At 43.5% G+C, this 19,704-nt stretch overlaps 1 protein-coding gene across 13 annotated transcripts in view; it reads left to right on the plus strand.

The window, feature by feature from the left end:
• The first annotated feature begins 1,595 nt into the window (after window positions 1-1,595).
• Window positions 1,596-19,704, plus strand: part of dlg1b (discs large MAGUK scaffold protein 1b) — a 93,048-nt gene continuing 74,939 nt past the window's right edge. For 7 of the 13 annotated variants that reach the window (XM_076295131.1, XM_076295133.1, XM_076295134.1 and 4 more), the window contains exons 1-3: window positions 1,598-2,265; window positions 2,723-2,854; window positions 10,498-10,664. In XM_076295131.1, coding sequence (XP_076151246.1) covers window positions 2,247-2,265; window positions 2,723-2,854; window positions 10,498-10,664 — 318 coding nt within the window. In that variant the 5' untranslated portion in view covers window positions 1,598-2,246. Of the gene's footprint in view, window positions 2,266-2,722; window positions 2,855-10,497; window positions 10,665-19,704 lie in introns of all 13 variants that reach the window. The other 6 variants (XM_076295137.1, XM_076295141.1, XM_076295142.1 and 3 more) reach the window with 3 other exon arrangements.

Consider the following 19,704-nt stretch of genomic DNA (forward strand, 5'->3'; position numbering starts at 1 on the left):
AGAAACAACAATGATGCTGCCAATAGTGCTCCGAGACCCCTGTTAATACCGCTCAGGCAGTCTGGCTTGCCTTGTGGCTGACAAATGCGACCACACATTAAAACGTGTGGTTGCCAAAGCCCAGATTTATGCCAAGATTAATTATGTACAGTTTTATCACATGAGAGGGATAAAACTACATCTGCTATCATCATATTATTTTGAAGCAGGCCAGATAGTTCTGACAAATTATGGATTCTATAATGTGATTTACGACTGCCATTAAACAATGTAAAAATTACATTAGAGATTCTCTTCCATCTGTGTGTAAACACTTCCAATGAAATAGCAATAATATAGAATGATATTCAGAAAGTAATTCATTGTGCTGTGCTTGTGATTCATTTATGTACGAAATACGATGAAAACAGTGAGCCCTTGCTCAGTCTAGACTTCAGCTCCAGATATTCACTCAGTTCTCAATAAAATAGCAAAGAATTTTGGCAGCAGTATGGTGGTTTGGTACAATACAAGGATTGCTCACTTTACCCAAGCATAGACCCAGTCGTTCAGGGAGGGTTATTCATAAAACATGAGCATCTAAAAATATAACACTCTTTTACCACTGCTTTCCAATCTGGGCCAGGGCTTTAGTTGTTTGTGTCTATGCACTGGGATGAAAGTATTTTTTATATGGCATGCGATAACCACATAGGTAAACGTTATAGACCTCCGACCAAGTCTCTAACTACAAAAACACAGTTCAGGTGACCATTCAGTAACTCTTGAGGGGTAGCCTAGTGGATCTGGGTTATATTAAAGGTTCTTATTAAAAATGAACGACTTTATGCCAGGAATATAGATGATACAGTGGATGACTGCACCTCACTTTATAGATTTTTTTTGTGTGTGTCAAAATGACTCAATCTCATCTTGATTGTCATTTGAAGCAAACAACAAAAGACTGTTCTTCTATTTCTTTCATGTTAGATAGATAGATAGATACTTTATTGATCCCCAGGGGAAATTCAAGGAAAGACGTAGAAACACTAAGACACGGAGCTGCTGAGTAGGCTGCCACACCTGACGGCGCCGTCCTAGGTTAGGACAATGATTAGATGATCAAAACCAATATTGCCTTGGAAAATAATAAATAGTGAAAATATATTTAGGCTAATGTGAATAATAATAATTGTGCGTTCAGCCTAGCCTAGGCTACTCATAGGCTTATTAGTATGGTGTTTACTTTATATTAAATAGCCTATTCTTAACTCTCTAACTTCTAAACATGCCTTCGTCTGTCACAACTTTATCAGCAATTTGCTTAAGTAGCCAATTTGGGAAAGGATCCAATCTTAGCGCCTGTATTTCCCCGTGTTTGAAGTATAGCTAAGCATTAACCGAATGTCCCGAACAAGTGAAATATCCTGCTCATGTTTGTCTCCTTTAAGAAACTCCTAAGTCTCACCTTCCCTAAACTGAAAGGTAGGGTAACACTGTCCCATGATTGGGTGGTCAAGGGTTGGGTTTGGGGTCACGTGTTACATTTCCAGCCCTAGGACGCCATTTTGGAGGAAAGTTTGGAATTTCTGACACATAGGAAGAAAAAAAGAGGAGGAGATAACGAAGAAGTTTGACGTGAGGGAAAACAATCTTTCATTTCAGAGGGGGAACCGAAAGGACGACTGCGGAAGTGAGGATTAAAATCGCGAAACAACGGATCCAATTTTGTATGTGCCACTGAACTGGATTTGCAATTTTGAGTTTTGTAAATCCTCTGGCAGTCACTGACGGCAAAATCTCAAATTATTCTTAGTGCGAGCAAAATTAGCATTGCACAAAGTAAACATGGGTCTTGGCGGTTGAATGGAAGTGTTCGACGGCCTTGAATGGAACTGAAGAACTGTCCGGACCCTTTACGAAGAGGACTTACTATTGCATATGTGGTGTCGTGGCGTCCCTTTTTCAACGCTGTCAGGTTCAAGAAGTGCAGCTGCTAGTTGGTTCGTGGTGGTACCGCTGGTGGCTGTTGTGTTTAGCGGGGACCTGGGCGCCCACCCAGTGTGGCGGTTCTTTTTATTCCGTAGCGATCTGTTTAAACTATCGTTATTCTAAGTGAAATCCGCAGGTTACATGCAAAAGGCACTTCAGTTACCCATTGACACTAGGGTTGGACGCCCAGAAACAGGAGGTAGTCGTGTGTGTTAACATTCGGATCAGCGCCTGGTCCGCTAGCTGGATACATTTTGGCTCAATTCAGCCTAATCATGCCCGTGCGAAAAAAAGGTAAGTGGTCCTTCACTAATACAATTGTCGCAAACTCAGCCGAGAACGGTTACACTACTGCTGAAAATGTAGCAATTGGGACCACCCAGTTATAACTCTTCCCTAGCCAGTGACCGTGCATGTGGTCATAGTCGAGAAGTCTGCAGAGAGATGTATATTTAGCACGAGACGTATACCTGGTCTCACAGTGATATTACAGTTGTCGAGTCAGACGATAGGCTACAGCTGTGATTTTAACATGATGTGTATTCGTGACTGTTTCAAGTAAATCAACTCCTGGCTTCTGCAGATGCCTAATGTTTACAGAACTGAAAAACAGAATTGATACATTCCTATCACTGACTGTCTCATGTTTGATCGCAGCTGAAGGAAAAGGCTGGAAGGTTGGTGTTGGCCTTGTATGTAGCCTACGCCTCCCAAGTGATGCAGCTAACAAACTTTTGTGGTTGTTCTCTAGACGCACAGCGAGCTCTCATGCTCCTGGAAGAATATCGGACGAAACTGAACAACACAGAGGACAGACAACTGAGACACTCCATCCAAAGGGTTATCGACATCTTCCAAAGTAACCTCTTTCAGGCACTTATAGGTACATTATCTCTAAAATGCTTTTGCTCATTAATTCCTAAATGAACCTTGGTGGGGTAGGCTACCTAGTCAATAGGCTTCCTCTTGTCTTAATGAAGGAAGTTTAAAACGGGGATACCAGTCTCTCTCTGAGTAACTGTCTCGGTTTCTGTAGCCTACAAGTGCTGAAAATCAGGGAATTGTTGAGAACCTATGCCATTACTTTTGAAGTGTAGGCCTATTATCTAGTTACCATCTAGTGCTCCTTTGTCTATGGATCCTTACTCCCAGGCATATGTGGAAGTCACAGACGAGTCACAGAGGATGTAAGGTAATAAAGTCCCCCATCCCAGGATCTTTGCATTTCTAGTCTTCCTGTGCTTAGTGAGAGATGCGCTTTACTCTAATCACAGTTTTAGTTGCATCACCAGCATTTAGCCTGTGTGAACTTGAAACTAATCAGTGTAGGAGAGCCTGGTTGTGTCTTCATTTATCAAAGGTGTCACAGTGTTAAAAGGTGGCACAAGTTAGAGAAATACATTAGAGAAATACATTATCCTTGCTAATTTTTTGTTGTGTTGATCTTTCTCAGTTTTGTGCAGTTTCGATAGGATGGCTTCCTTTATTTGGTGAAGTTTTAGCTTTGTAGCTGAAGGATATCTTGTAGATTATTTGTTAGTATAAGCAAAGGTAAACATGCCCTTATGATGGGCGTCTGCTGTTTAAGAAGCAGGAGTAATCCCTGGGAAACAAGGCTAGAGTTTCTCCTTGCAGACTAACTGACAGCAAACAAAACATGGAGACCAACGAGCCAGGAAGAATGTTGAAAGTCCTGTTTGAGTTTCACAGGAGTTTATTTGGCAGTCTGCCAGTATGTCTTAGTATCTTCAAGTTAAGGTTGAATTTGAATAAGGAACTTGAATTTCCCCTGGGGATCAATAAAGTATCTATCTATCTATCTATCTATCTAGGTATAAGCCTCTCTTGTCGATTTTCCTACACTTGAAAGTACTCACATGAATGACCTTCAAATGTGACTTAAAAATGTCATATATTGTCGAGTTAATTTGGGAGAAAAACCTGTGCTGTGTTGGTAACAGATGCGTATGGCTAGTTTAGAACATGTTAGTAGTCTACTTATAGCATTTGCACGTTTCCCATTGTACTTTTGGTCTTTTGGCAGATTATAGACAGTGTGAGTCACTCCATGACTTTTTTGCAGGCAGTTTAACTGCTGCATTATGGTGGACTTGACACCTTGCCAGTTAGGTTTATGACATGTGAAGCCATGCCACATTGCAAACATGGTCACATGCATGCATACTGCCACACACACGCACACAAACTGTTGTGTACACAGGACATGCTTACTGTACATACCCCCCGCCCCCGCCCCACCTAAAAAAAAGCGCCATACACTTTGTGGGAGCTGTTTACACATACGCCCCCCGCTGCATTAGATGGTCACTAATGAAAAATGAATTTGAATGACAGTTTTCCAATTCGACTCTTACCCCAAGATGTGTACACGAAGGGACAAACACAATGTAATCTGTCTGTTGACATGATTACCCAAGTCCTAATCCCCCAGCACTGATGATTTATGGCATTTTCACCCAGAGAGCTGCAGTGGTGGCAGCAGCAGCAGCAGCAGCAGCAACAGAAGTCAGACTCAGCACTGCAGTCTGACTCCATGACCAGTGGATCTCACTGATCTCTCTCTCTCGCTCTCTCTCCCTCCCTCTCCCTGCGTAACAAGAATGAGAGTTAACAGGAGCAGAGCAAGTCTTCCTCTGCCTGCCTGCCTGCCTCCCCTCCTGCCTGTCTGCCTGCTTGCTACTCTCGTCTATATTTGGCTCGGAGGATACGCCAGGTTCGACTTCAAGCACATGCATATCAGTGATGGAGGGAATGACGTTACTGGACTGAAACCGAACTGATGCTGAAAATAATGCCCTTAAATCTTTTTTACTTGCCGCTTGAAAGCTGCACAAAATCATTCTTTAATCAGATTGTGCCATGTTAGGGGGGGAAAAAAAATAACAAATTTAAGTCGTTTCCTTCTGAGCAAACTCGCATTGGCACAGCTGCACAGGCCTTTAATTTCACTGGCTCGCTCTATATGGTTAGCTTTTTTGCAGGCCCTCAATTCCACTAGTCATTAGAATTGGAACAGTGAGAAAAGAGACCGGTGCTTTCAAACACTCCTCCTAGAAAAAGCACCAACCGTTCAGTCACTTGCCAAATCAGTGGAAGATTCAGACAGGGGATGTCACAGGAGCAGAACTTTAGACTTTAGTTTGTTATGTTCAGTCATATCACAGAATGACTGTTTGCATAACTCAGCACAGTGTGGCACAAGGACTTGTGAATAGTGAGTGCTCTGTGCTTGGGAAAGATCGGGTGGCCACTGTCTGTCCCGGGGCCACGGAGTATAGTCAGGCTCTGTGGAACGCGGTAATGGTAACCCTTGGCGACAGAGGCCCATTTTGTCTGACATCAATACAGTGCTCTGTGTGAGGAGGGTCTTGCCACAGTCGGCTCCCCTGTGCTAGCACGGCGAACATGAACCTATCAGAGACCTGGGCCGCAGCCACAACAGATAACCTCACCACTTGTTGTGACTGGCTCGTCGAGGAAGGAAGGAAGGGAGGAACATGGAAGTACCTGTACTGAGAGTTGGCCCGGCTCGGCGGGCTGTATGCAGTCAGGGCATGCTGTTCAGTCTCGGGACACTCACGCCGTCTCTGACTTACCCTAAAGACATTGTGCTTCTGAAGAGGGCTCTGATTTGTAACATCAACTGCCCCCTCAAACCAGGAGGAGACTCTAGAAGTGTGAAGTCGCTCACATGCATTTCTGTGTGCACCCTCTTTATGTGGTGGTGACTGGTGTAGAGTAACATGTGATAACCCCTCCAAGTTCAGGTAGCTGGATGAATAAGAATAATAAATTCAATTGGAACATATTCACATCTTGGCCTCCTATACTGACTCAGTAGAGTGAAGAGTGTGGGTGGGGTGTAATGGGGGTAAACAGGTTGGGGTTATGGGGGATGCTGATTAGGACGATAGATGTGTTGTCCTCATAGCTGAGCATTAAGTGTGCCTCATAATCAAGTTGCCCTTTTAAGTAGACTGTTGAGTGCAGTTTGCCATATGTTATTTTTATGCTCTCTGATGTCAGGCTGGCAAGTGTCCAAATGGGTAGGTTTTAGCTACAATTGTGATGTCTAATTTAATTTCAGTGCTGGCATCGTTATTTCTGTGGATACATTTATCGGCTTTTACTACTACTAAAAATGCACAGTGTGTTTAAAACAAACTTCCATACAGAGTCTTATTTATTTACTTTTTGTCCCATCTATACCCACTTCTCCTTTACTCTGTTGCGTTGCTGACCCGTCCACTGTCTCCGGGCCCCATCTATTATTGTTTGCCTAATCGCTGAAATGTGATCAACACATGATGGCTGGCATCAGAGACGGCACAGACTAGAGGACGATGATGGGACTGATTTGCTCTCCCACGCCGGCGCATTGTCACTCCTCCTGTTTGTGCACAGGTGACGCTGCTCGGGCTTTTGTTATCTGGATTGTGTGGGGCTGACGGCCCTCAACACTTTGTCTAATCTGACATCCTCATCCTGTTACATCCCGTTGCATTCTCCTGTTGGCTCGTTTTACTCCGCTTTCATTTGATATCAGCTCCATCACTGGACTTCTTCTCCGTTGACTTCACATGTAGTGGTCCTGGAGCAACGGCCATTTGTTTTGAGGGCTTCAACAACATAAGGTTTCACATGGAGATTATTTTTGACTTGGTGTCTTTCTGTTTGGTCTGTCAAGACACATTTATTTTGCTTCGTAAACATGCCCGTATCTTATTTCACCTTTCTGTTTTGTTGTATTGTTTAATTTGACTGTTTTCTCACGTTAAGAGCATTTCTGCACTTTTGGTGACCTTTTAGACCTCACCAGGGCAGCGTCCGGCGGCCCATGACAGACACACGGATTATTCTGGAAATAAAGCGATTTTTAAACACACCAGCACTCTCCACTAAACCTCCCTGTAAGTCTGGCCAGTGGTAGATTTGGGGCATATTTATAGTTTGCCTGAATCATAACCTCATTTGATGCCATGCATCTGATTTACCCCTGAGACAAGATTAAATCGACAGAGCTGATTCACGCTGTTATTACATCGCTCCCGTCCCAACATGTGCGTATTTGCCGTTCCCTTCTCGAAATGCCAGTGGACAGACAGGTACCGCTGAGCAGACGTCAGCTGTGCAGTGGTCTGGAGGAGATTTGATTGAAGGGCCATGTGTGTTGGGTTTACAGTCTGGTGACATGGGGGCATACGGCTGTGTTTGCTCTCGTAGGAATGCTACTGGACGACTCCTCACTCTCTGCTGGCCCTGTGGTCCTGTCAAGACTGTCTTGCATCTATAATTTCTCATGTGGTTTCCGTCATATTCAGGCTAAACTGATTCAGATGCTCCAAGAAGTTAAGGGTAGTGTGACTCATTTGACCCTACTGTACAATGTATTTGAAAGATGGAATAGAAGGACGCACTTTGACCTCCAATGATGTCAAATATGAGTCCATTTTCACAACGCAATGCATTTTACTGTACATTTAAGTGTTGCACTTAAAGTTTTTTACGTTTTCTCTTTTACTCTTTCACTAACTCCTAAGATAAGAGAAGGACTGCAAAGCTATGTCAACTTTGATGTTGATGTCAACTCTCATGCACAAGTTTGCTTTTAAAGATTTGATTGATTAATTCTTTCTTTGAGTGGATTGATTCTTTTCTTTTGAGTGAGTCTTTGAGTGGTTGATGGGTGATAGCCTAGATCTGTGTTGGTTAGTGGGCATGTGCTTTGCAGCCCAAGTGCTGCAAAGACTGATTAATGAATAAATAGACCATAAATGATGGATACAAATGGAGCATCCCATCCACAGATTCAAACAGTTCTTCAAATACATGTTTATGATATACGAGTAACATTCTACAATAAAATGTTAATGTAGCCTAGAATTTAATTTAGTTTCAGTAATTGCAGTTGCATATCACATTTGGGATGGTCTGTTATAAGATCTTCCTAATTTGCTCTCCAAAACATAGCTTTTTAGTTCTCATAGGCTTAAGAACAACCTTTTAATCTTTGCGAATTAGGCCTACTCTTAATCCAGAATATTAGGAATCCCAAAGTTAAGACTGACATGCCCATTTCTGCTAAATCAGCGACTCGGGAGCTACTGATGCGTTGTGGATACGGGCCCTCATTTTTCTGCATTTTTTTTTTGCACCCGCCACTCCCAGATTATTGGACTGTTGGGAATTTGACTGAATTTTAACCATGGCTGGTTGAACTTGTGCAATTAATTTTGAAATCAAGTTACTCTCAGTTTTTAACTTCTGGTAGAAATAGTTTTTTCTTGAAGCTCACCAAAAATCACAGTTCACCAAAAATCACAATGGTCTGAAGAAAATACTGAGTGTGTAACTTCTTGAACATCATGTGGATGTTTAGTCAGCAATCTTTTACTGTGATTCGCTTACTTTACACCACACCAGGCACTATGATGTGGCCGGGTGTCACCCAGCCATTTCCATTCAGAGTAAGGGTGACAAAAATAATCTGGCATCTTCAGTTTCGTCCTGCTGTAAACCCTTGAAGGGGGAGACAGTGTCCCCAGCCCCAGCCTTTCAAAGCGAAACCGGAGAGGTGGGAATCACCCCCTCCATCGTGTATTATAAAAATATTTACTCTGATTAACCCCGCGACGGGGCCCATGTGATCGCCCACTTATTTTGAGCTCTGTCACCCAACCTCTGCCATGCATGGATGGAAGAACTCTGTCGGTCTGCTGTTTCTTACTCTGTTTACAACGTTCCACTAGGCTGCTAGGCACAACCAGCCTTGAATTAGGAGCACTCATTTTCTATTGCTAGTTAACTGTGAAATTCTCCCACATTCGCCCCAATCTCTTGATAACCAGTGAGTCAGCAATATTCTCATTGACTGAGTGAAAAAAAGTGATTCTAGAATAGTTCTCACTCAGCATGCAGATAAGATGCAGAAATCAATGGAATATCTCATTATGAAATACATTGCTGCAGAGGCCTATTTGAAATCCCATGACTTGGCTGCCCTCCAGTCATTTATCTATGATTTTTTTTCTTTTCATCGATTCTAGGTGTGCATCTGACATCTGACTAACGTTTAAATGTCTTGCTGTATGTTTACTACCACCAAACTAGTTAGGTGCAGTTCACGTGAGACTATGGACTTGTCCTCCATGCCATGCGTGATTGTAACCCGATGAACCCTGAAACAGCTGTAAACGACCTTTAAAGCCAACGCGGCCACCCCACTACAAGCCCCACACACATCTAATCTTTAGAGTTTACTCAGGGATGTGTATTTATAGATGTTCAGGGGGACATCTATCTACTACCAATAGCTACCACTGATATTCTTATACCCTAGAGATTTCATAGAAGAGGGTCTCTGATCTGTGAAAATTGTTTAAGAAAATTATTCAGAATGATAAGACTTACAACTAAGTTCCAATCTTTAGCTGCATGTAATACTAGTGTACTAAGTGTAATACTAGTGTACTAAGTGTTGTGTGACAAGGTTAGCTTAAGCAAATGACTATACAGATTGCACGTGACTTATCACACTGTGCATTATCAGTAGAACCCTGCGCACTGCTGGACTGGTAAAAGTATGAATAAATATTTAAAAATAAGAATGGGTATCATTCAACTGTCTTGGTATTAATTTTTGATGTTGAACTATTCAGCTTTGACATTTTTTTACTCCATGATCATGAATTGTAATTTGAGTGAATGGGATACGGACGCCTAGTTTGACCTCTGCTTAAGGCTCAGGTTTGTGTTTGTAATATTAGATTAAATAGTATTTATAGCCTGTTTGGTTCCAATTTACCAGTTGTCACCGTGTCACTACTGAAAAGAATGTAGAGGTGAGAAGTTGCCGTAATCAAAGACTGATTTATGCACCATACCATGGACTGATTCCTAAATAAAATTTGTAGTGGTATGACCCGTGCCCACCTGTTCTGCATAACTACTAGCAATATTAGTTAAACTCTCATTTGAATTGAGTCTTATGGTCATGCATTTCTTTGTGTGAAAATGGAACTGTTCTCTCTGTTCTCAGATGGTATCCCACCATTGTCATTACAAGAAATGTATATTTTCAGACCGGTGCATTATTTTGAAAATGTCTCAAGAAAAGTTATTGGGAGCAGGGTTGCTTTCATTTATCGTTTTCTTTCAGTTAAGCTATCTGAGTTCTAACAGGGAGGCCACACTGGACACATAACTGAAGTGTTCTGTTCGCGTTGCGTCTTCTGCAACAGTTAGCTTCCACTGTAATCAGTGGACTGCCATCACTGGCTACACCAGACGTGATAGTGGCGCTTACGTTCAAAAAACTTACACCAGTTTTCTAAAACTATTTTTACGCTTTGTGAACGCAGCGCTTCAGTGGTGGACCTGGTGTAGCTCGGGTGTTAATGTTACAAGTGTATGAGTATCGCATTTTGATTACTGTGTCTAGCATACGGTAAGTTTGTGTTCAAATGTGAAGTTGTTGTCATGCCTGTTCCTGACTGATTCTTGCAGATATCCAGGAATTCTACGAAGTGACCTTATTGGATCACCAGAAATGTGTGGAGCCAGTGAAGGCTGTGGAAGTGATGCCCCCAGTCAACCTGTGGGACTTTCCCAGTTTTCAAAGCACAACGGTGACCTCCGACACCCTACCCAGCAGCCTTAGCACCAGCATAGAGGTAGGATTCTCACTCAGGTTATGCATGAGACTGGTCATTCATACAGGACTGGTCAGTAACAAATGTGAAGATTCAGATCTGCCAGAATTCTCTGCCTGTTACGTTTAGTTACTTTTCATGTATAAGACATCAACAGGAAGAGTAGCACTTCCACAGTGCTTAAGTGTGGGAACGGCAAAGACTGCATTACTTGTCGCAGCTTTTAGGATGGAAACTTGCATGCCAGTGAAAGTTGCATGCTGTTGAAAGATGATACCTCATGGCCTATGAAGGAGATATGTGGCATAAAGTGAGTTTAAACCTGAAATGTCATCAAGATTTTGATGAATGGGAAGGCAGGTAATTGAAAAAATCGAATTGTCCATGTAACAACATCCTCTGTCTCATATCAGTGGAACATCCACACCATGCCGGGTCTGAATACTTTTGAAAACACTATAACACTTTTCAAAAGTATTGTAAATGCATTCTATCACATTTCTTGCCTTATTGTAGTCACATGCATGACTCTTTGTTCAAGGTAATGCTCAATATCTGTCTGTAAGCTCTTCTGATAGTTTACCATCCCTGTTAGAAGGTGTTTGTTTACCCTGGAAGACAGGGAAATATGGTAATGATGGCTCGAGAGCAACACAGTGGAAGGCATTAAAGCTGCTTTGTTGCTGGTTGGTTTGGAAACCGCTTTAGAGCCTGAGGCTCATGTGCCTCTAATCCACTTGATTTTCATATTGTCATGGAGTCGGTACGGCTTGGACTGTTGGGAGTGAGAGCATGTTCATCTTCACGAGTTAACATGTCATTTTCACGTGCATGCTGACATACAGCTGAAATGTTGGAGGTCCAAAGTATATTTCTCTCAAAATGAGCCAAATAGATTTACTGTTGATTTAAAGCTTCCTGGATGTGTGGCAGCACACCTCCCCCTGGTTCATACTAGAATTGGGAGGAGATTAGCATGCTGTTGTTTGGCAGAGGTGGCAGGAACTTGGTGGAGAATGATGCTCAAACTCTAGGATAGAACAGACAGAGAAATCTCCTGTCACCACCTCACTCCATGGCACTCAACAAACGATAGAATTATAACCACAAGGACATTTTATTCTCTATCCACCAAAGGACAGGGAAACTATCTGACAAAAGGACAAAACTACCGCTTTTTTTCAAAATGAACTATAAAGTAGGCCTACAAACAAGACTATCAACATTTGCCAACCTTCAAAAATGGTTCCTTCTAAATGGGCGCCATCTTTTAAACAACACAATGCCTTCAGTGGTATTTAGAAGGTTATTACCATCTTGATCTTTAGATGCCAGTATTATAGCGTGACCATATGAACTTGAGGGCCTTTACGTTGTAATTCTCCACTTGTAAAAAGGCAGCTTGTGTTACTCAGTCCTGCTTGGACAATGAGTGTGCCTAGTCGTCGTAAATTCCTGTCAGGCTGCGGAGGACAGAATGCAGATATATGACCTGGAGAAAGCTCCGCTCTGTCCTCCTGAAAGAGCGATGGAGGCTAGCAAGTGTGACACACTGGGCTTTTTGCTCTCTGGCTTCTTCTGAGGTGCATAAACCTGGATGAAATGGATTTGGCAGGTTATCTGCAGCTGCCTAATCTGATTACTCAAGTCGTGGTTACTTGGGTGCACAGGATGAGTGGAGCTCTCAACAGAAGGTCTTACTACCAGCCGAGAGAGTTCATGCTAGTCACTGGTGTATTTAATTGGTTACTGGCTTGCATGGGCCCAGAGTGCTGCTCCCCACTCCGGAGCTGTGAGGCCATTCCGGGATGCACGCAGCGATCCACCTCCCACAGCTGGCCCTAATAATGTTTTTTCCAGAGGAGAGGTGTGGAGAGGTTCAAAAGAAGGAATGTGTTGCAGTGGGAAGTGCATCCCGTTATCATGCTGACCCCACTCGTAATGCTAGGCACGAACATTAGTCATGCGCTGGGACAACATCACAAATGCATTATCACAAGTCCCTACATCAACAAGTGTCTCATTACAGAGATTATCACTGTTGGAAGTCTGTGTGTGAGTCACTCTGCTCATTACTTTTTATCCTCTGATTGAGTGCCCAGGATTAAGACCGAAATGCATTGCACGTGAGCCCACAGGGCGTTTCGCAGCCCGCTGATGATGATGATGCGTTCTTCAAAACGGGGATAGTCCACTCCGCTCCCTCTGTGGTCGTGACATTGAACCACATCTGAATCTCAATCACCATTAACCCATGTCATTGTGACTAATAAGATACATACCATCAGTCCAGTGACCTGACCAGCTGCTCGACTCGTCTTCTTTCTGCATTCACTCGCCACTCCACTATTTCTAAACACAAGGGATATCAAGTTGAGTTTTTCACTGCTCAAGCATTGTGGTGCATTTTAATTAAAACGATATGTAAAAAGAAAGAAATATTAATAAGAACTATCAAGCCATCATCTGTTGGGTAGACGCGTTTTAGAATTAACTTTCTCTTCTCTTCTTCTTTTCCTAAAAAAAAAAAAAAATCAACAAATCATTATGACAGGACTCTCCCCTTCTTAATGAAATACTACACGTGCTTGCTAAAGCTCGAGCGTCTCCCTCAGAGTTGGACCAAGTAAGTACTGTGCTGTACCGCTGGGGACCTCTCCCTATGGGTGGGGGTGGGGCAATGTCCCCCACCGCATGCCTGGATCCCACTCCACACCCTCCATTACCCCTTTGCCTGGAACATGGGACCCTGTCTGTGGCTCATATATCAGTGTTGCTCTTCATTTACCTGGGCTGGGCTTGCAGGTCTTTTGTTGTTTAGCTTTGGACTGTGGTTTTGTTTTGGAGAATGGGGACGCCATCAGTCATTGTGATGTTTGTTTTTCTTTTGTTGTGATGTCCTGTGTTGGCTGGTGATATGGATTATTTATATCTTTCTGTTGGTGGATGTTACCTCAGTATGGTTCCTCGTTTGTTTTATTAACTCATAACTCATCATGTTCAAACTGCTAACATGGGTTGGATCACAGTCTATTTTACGTGGGTTGATGTTGGGAGGAGGGGTGGGTATGTATGTTAATGAATGAATGAATGGCCTGTTCACATTATGGTCTGCACTCTTTTGAATGGCGCACAGATTTGTGCTTGCACATAAAGCTGTCTGAAAGGGCTTAAATCCCTCCCACTGAACTCAACGTTCTTTTTGTTCCTTTTTGAAAAACCAGCCATTTGCAGTGTTAGTCATGCCCAGGCTGCCTCCTCGGGTGGTCAGCGGTTATTTTAGCCTGCACAAGTTTCTCCAAGACAGAGCAGAGCAGTGACGAGCTGCAAAAGAGCCCGCAAGCTCCATGTTACACTGAAACAAAGTTTTTGTGTGGAGAGGCCCAAACGTGAGGCTTTGTTTTATGTTGTCAAGTAGCAAGGGAGAGGCACAGAGTTTGTTGGCAGCTGCAAGATTCCTATTTGCGATTTCTATGTCCCTATTGCTATATAATTGGATTCTACAGCTAATTCCATGAGGTATTTTTTATGTGGAAAAGTGGTTGTGGAAGTACTCATTTTTGTATGCATGCATACATGTGTGTGTGTGTGTGTGTGTGTTTGTTTTATTTATTTATATTTCTGTCTGCTGAAGTGTTTGTCTGCTCTGTGTATGTGTGTCTGTGTGATACGGTGGCCACCATGGAAACACAAAGTCAAGAAGCGTGTGGTCATCAATATGAGAAGGGAGCAGCTTTCAGGAAGCCTCTTCATGCTCCACTGCCTCACTGCATATTTCCTGCCAGGCCGTCCTTCTGCACATACCCACCTTATTTTGCTTTAAAAGAAAGTTTGCACAAGGAAGTTTGGGAAATGCAAAATCGGAAACATGATAAATACCCCCCCCCCTCCCCCCTTGCTCAAGGAGAAGGCCTCAGCAAAAAAAAAGGATTTGTTCTGAGCAGTTTTGTCTAAGCATGGGTCTTCTGAAGCAAGAGGGATGGGCTGTGAGGTTGAAGTCTAATCACTGAATCTACACAAATAAAATATTTATGTGTGCTGCACTTCAGTGTGATGTAGTCTCTCACAGCGGGCCAGTCTTTACGGGGCATCTCTCCACACTGTGCTGCTTTGATGAAGGGATTTTACAGTATATGAAGGCTGTGCTTACTATGTTTCCCCACCACTTGCTGTGATGATTAACTACAAACATGTCAATGGGCAATTTGATGAGAATGCCTAGTCAGTCAGTCAAATATATGGATTAATGGAAACCATTAAGTTGTAATGATCTCAAGTACAAAACCCTCTTAGCTTCCTTTCCCCCCAACCCTTACCCCCATGACCAATTGCTAATTGCTAACATGGCAAATATGCTATGACCAAGAGATCAGCCACAGTACAGTAGAAGTGAAGTTGTTATTGAATGTTGAATACAGTGGTGATGTTTATAAATAGCCCCCCCCCCCCTTGATGTTAATCATCTGCTTATTTGTGGACATTTGCATCTTGGTCTTCATGAAACTGTAAAATGGGCATAATAAACCACATTTGCAGGAATAGGCATTTGTACATATTTTGGGAATGGGGGGGGGTAATTGCCTTTCCCTGGTGCAAGTGAACACGGTCAGAAACAGCGCATCACTTTGTATTTGGTGATGCTGGGAAAGTAATCGGGTCCTAACTGATGCGTCTCGACGTTGCCTACAGTCTGTGGCTCACTTAACAGTGCGCAGAGGCACTATGCTTTAAGTCTTGTACCTCAAGGATTTACTGTGACACTCACCGCCTGTATGCACTTATCGATTATTGCCAGACACGATGTGTAGAGTACATTAATCTCCTGATTTGTAGTTTGTCTCACGTAAGCAAGTGCTTTCAAAAATGTATCGCTCAAACCATGACTAGGAGATAACGACAAATCTTCGACCAATCCGGGATGATAGGTTATTAATATTGTTGATAAAACCACTCTAATATTGGAAATGGAATCAGGTGGAGTAATTGTCGCGCTTGATATATGAATGAAGAAGAAGGAATATTCTGTTATTTAGATTTGCCACGTGCAGTAATTAAATGGAATAAGTATACTCTACCACTACAGCACAGAATTGCATTATTTCAGCATCAGTTTTTAAGCGCACTTTTAATCATAGTTGTCCACCCATGCTGTATTTTCCTGCAGCGGGAGCCCGCTGTGACGGGTTAATAAAAGAACGCAAGCATAATTGCACATGTCGCTGAATTGGAATTTGCATGGTCTGGAGCAGTGCGCTCCCCGACGCTGTAAACTCTCCACGCGCTCCCGGCATCATCTTATACGAGTTGGCAGTTGCGTCGTACTCGCATTTCATGAACTTTACGGATATTGGAAGGAGGGTTGACATAAGAAGTGCTAAGATGTAGTTCCCCATACCCCCGTTACGGCTGGGACAGCGTTGTTGATGTATTTATGTTCGGATACACTGTCGTCCTGACCGCAGCCACAAAGGTGCGAAATGAAATGCTGAGCGTGAGTCTAGCCGATACGGAAGGATGGATTGCATATGCATTGTTACTACAAAGGTAAGGTCCAGTCCTCTTAGCGCGCAAAGTAGCCAACGGATTGATGAGAAGTAGAGCTTATTAAGGTTGTCATATGGTGTGATACGGTTCGTTTCTATCCCGATTCTTTGCAGTACTTTGACATAGGGATTTTAACTAAAGGAATGTAATCATCCTAAGTGTCATCAGGATCATGATGACGGCTTATTTTCCATGTGCTTCAAAAACAAAACGCCCCCCTTCCTTTTTCTCACCGTGCATTATTTCTTTTTCTGAATGATTCACAATTGTCTGCTATATGCAATTTCTTCCTGAGCCAAGACTAGGGCATAAATCAAAACATTTTTGGGGGCATGTGTTTTCTTCCCGTTGTGCAAATCTGCTAACACTGTATGTTGGACAAGGTGGCTGCTGATGCTGAAACAGAGCACACCTGCTACTTCGCTAACTTTCTAAAGATGGGGCTCCTGTAGAGCCCTTGCTCCGAGTAACACCACAGCCACATTTCATATTCATCAGTTTCTCCCTCCAGGTGGGATGACACCACACTCTGGTGCCTTGGAGACGGTTTACATGCCGTGTTCCCATTTCCTGTGTTTGTCTGCGTCCGTCTGTATAGCTCAAGTTTTCCCTCCCTCATGCCGGGTTTTAAAATAGACACCAGTGAAATGTGTTTTGCCCCAAAGCCTTCTCTGTTTTCTCATAGGCAAGGCAATTTATGATTTATGGTGCAGCTTTATTTGTGTAAGATGTGGACAAGAGCTTAAGCCCCCCACAGATTATAGAAACATTTTCTTTATATTTCAGAAGTGGTGGGAAAAGCAGGCAGGGTGGGCCTACTTGACCAAAGTGCAGTAACCAGAGTGAATTAGTGTTTGTGCGTGTGCTTGTGTCTGTGTGTGTGTGTATGTGTGTGTATGCTTGTGCTTGTGCTTGTGTGTGTGTGTGTGTGTGGTGCGTGCGTGTGTGTGTGGTGTGTGTGTGTGTGTGTGTGTGCTTGTGTGTGTGTGCGCACAGAAGGGGACAGCATGTGTACTCATTTGCAGTGATCACACATTCCCTCGTAGGTGCCAACTTTGCCACCTTTGCAGAAAAATAGCGTGCTGAGCGAGAGAAGCTGTCGATGCTGAGGTCACATCCTGTAATCCCTGATTAGTCTCACACGCGCATACACATACACACTCATACACAATCTATGTGTCTGTGCTGTGCAGCGGTATTGACTTCATTTATTACTGCTGAATGCAAATGGCCATATTTTAGTAGCCCACGTCGTCGGGGCTTGCCACAGGGGTCTTCAGAAACCCAGTGGCCCTTGATGACTCATTAGCAGTAATCTGTTTCAGAACAGGCTGTCCTCCTGATGACTCGCGTGGAGCCTGCTTGCGCCCATAGCCGGAGGTGCCACCCTCTATTCTTCCTACCCCACCCCCTTCTCTCCTGCCCATAATGATCCGTGTCAGAACCCTTTGCCTTTTTGTCTGAAGTCTTTCCCTGCACAGGTTGGTCTGAAGATGAATCATCAGCTGCTGTAGAGAGGAGGTGGTGATGGTCGCCCAGCATCTTCCAGGCCAGCACTCTGTTATTGACTGTTGCATTGGACTGGTTTAATCCGGCAACATTGTTGTGGGCTCGTACTTGTACTAGTATGACTGCAGCCGTGAACTTCGCTTTCTCTTAGTCAATGGCATGCCATCTTATGTCTTACTGTGCTTCATTACAGCATTAGGGTTATAAATGTCGTTACAAATGTTCACATGTGAAAGTGAAGAAAAGAGAGTAAAGAGATCTCTTTTCATAAACCACACAGGCAAAACAAGCTAAAAAAAACTATTTGGTCTTATGTAGAAGAGTGATCCCCTCCCAAATCCTCATAAAAATTTGTTTAGTTTTTCAGTGATGTCAGTGCAAACCAACAGAATCTCTTGGAGAGACATTCTGCAAAGCACTGCCTAGACTGTAGTGTACTGCATCCTGCTGTATGATGAGTATGACTCTGCCAAGAGCAATTTTAGCAAAATCCATAAATGCGTGCATGATTTGCGAAACTTTGCCTTCTTAATCCCTCCCTCCCCCCCAGTACTGTGCATGTTGCCGTAATTATTCAGGTACTAACCAAGGATTACAGAATAATATATTTACCAAATGTTCCTTCATGTACCCCATTTGCTTCCCTGTTTTGAATGCACATCACAAATTGCACGAACAGATAACTAATAGAAAAATCTGGGGGGAAATTTGTTGTGTTTTTGGACCGCTCTGACTACTATCCTAGTGTTACTGTGTGTGATGGAGCTGGTCAATAGAGATTTCTTTTTAACCACTCTTCAAATGCTTATGCTTATGCTCATGCTTATCTTTCTCTCTCTAGCTTTCTCTGTCATTATGTCTCACTCACTCTCGCCATCACTTTTACCTACTCTTGTCGCTTTCTTCTGTCATGTGTCTCATCCCTGCTGGTTTCCCTTCATCTTCCTGTCTTCCCGCTCCTCTTTCCTGCCCACCACTGCCGATGCAGTGTGCACACATGTCAGGCTGGCATTCGGCTGGCAGATGGGCTACAGCAGTGTGAGCGCTGTGACTGGATGCTTTCTGCACACGCATGGCTACGCTCGCTCGCTCACCCCCCCGGTGAAGGCTCTGCTCCGGGGCGCACAGCAGAGCCCTGTGGACCTCCATCCATGTCAAGCCATGCCAAGCCCAGCGCTTTGCCCCCTCCTCTCCCCTCCCTCCCTCCCTCTCTCTCTCTCTCTCTCTCTGTCCTGGCAGGCGAGCGTAGCAGGCTTCCCTGTCCATCCCTACAGTGCACACATAGGAACCCCGGTCAGCAGGGCACGGGCGGAACTGACTTGATTTATTTAACAGCGTCTCCAGAGGTTTCGGGAGCAGCGTTCCTGCCTTGGCCCTCTCCGTGTGGTCAGGACTTCAGATCTGGAGGAGTAGTGACGTCATCAACCTTTATGTACAGTGTGTGACTGTCTAAAACTATCAGATTGTGGTTTCTTCCTCCCCGCATGTTTCCTCCTCTAATGTTATGTGATTAATTCCTCGGGCTTTTTACACAGGTCACCATGTAATATTCTAACAGTTTTGAACAAAGCTCCACATTCAGATGAATGACCGTCCTGGTGACTTCATTTGACTGAAAAATCGACTCTCGCATCCTAATGTGCCATAAATGCAGTTTCTTCTCTGGGGGCATCGGCCAAATTACGCTAGGATGATTTGCTCGAGGGAGCCCTAAGTGATTTTCTGTGTGTTATTTTATGGGACAGTTTTTCTATGACTTCACATGACGTGTCTCTGTGTTGACCACTATTGCTGCTCAGACTTGTAGAGAAACACAGGCTTTGCGAACAGCTAAACATTTTTTTGGTGTGTGTATTTCCTCCAACTCCATTCCATCATAGTCAGCAGTGGCCAATGACCAGACACAATGACCTCTCAGAACTACCCCCCCCCCACCATGCCCCCCACCCTTTGTGTTTCTTTTCGCATAAGGTGGTCGGAGGAGAAGAGGGTCAATATTATTGTTTTT

The sequence above is a fragment of the Alosa pseudoharengus genome, unplaced genomic scaffold (assembly GCF_046254945.1).
Source record: "Alosa pseudoharengus isolate Yale_2024_CS ecotype anadromous, Long Island Sound unplaced genomic scaffold, YU_APseudo_1.1 YU_APseudo_1.1_scf_2, whole genome shotgun sequence".
NCBI classification, from domain to species: domain Eukaryota; kingdom Metazoa; phylum Chordata; class Actinopteri; order Clupeiformes; family Clupeidae; genus Alosa; species Alosa pseudoharengus.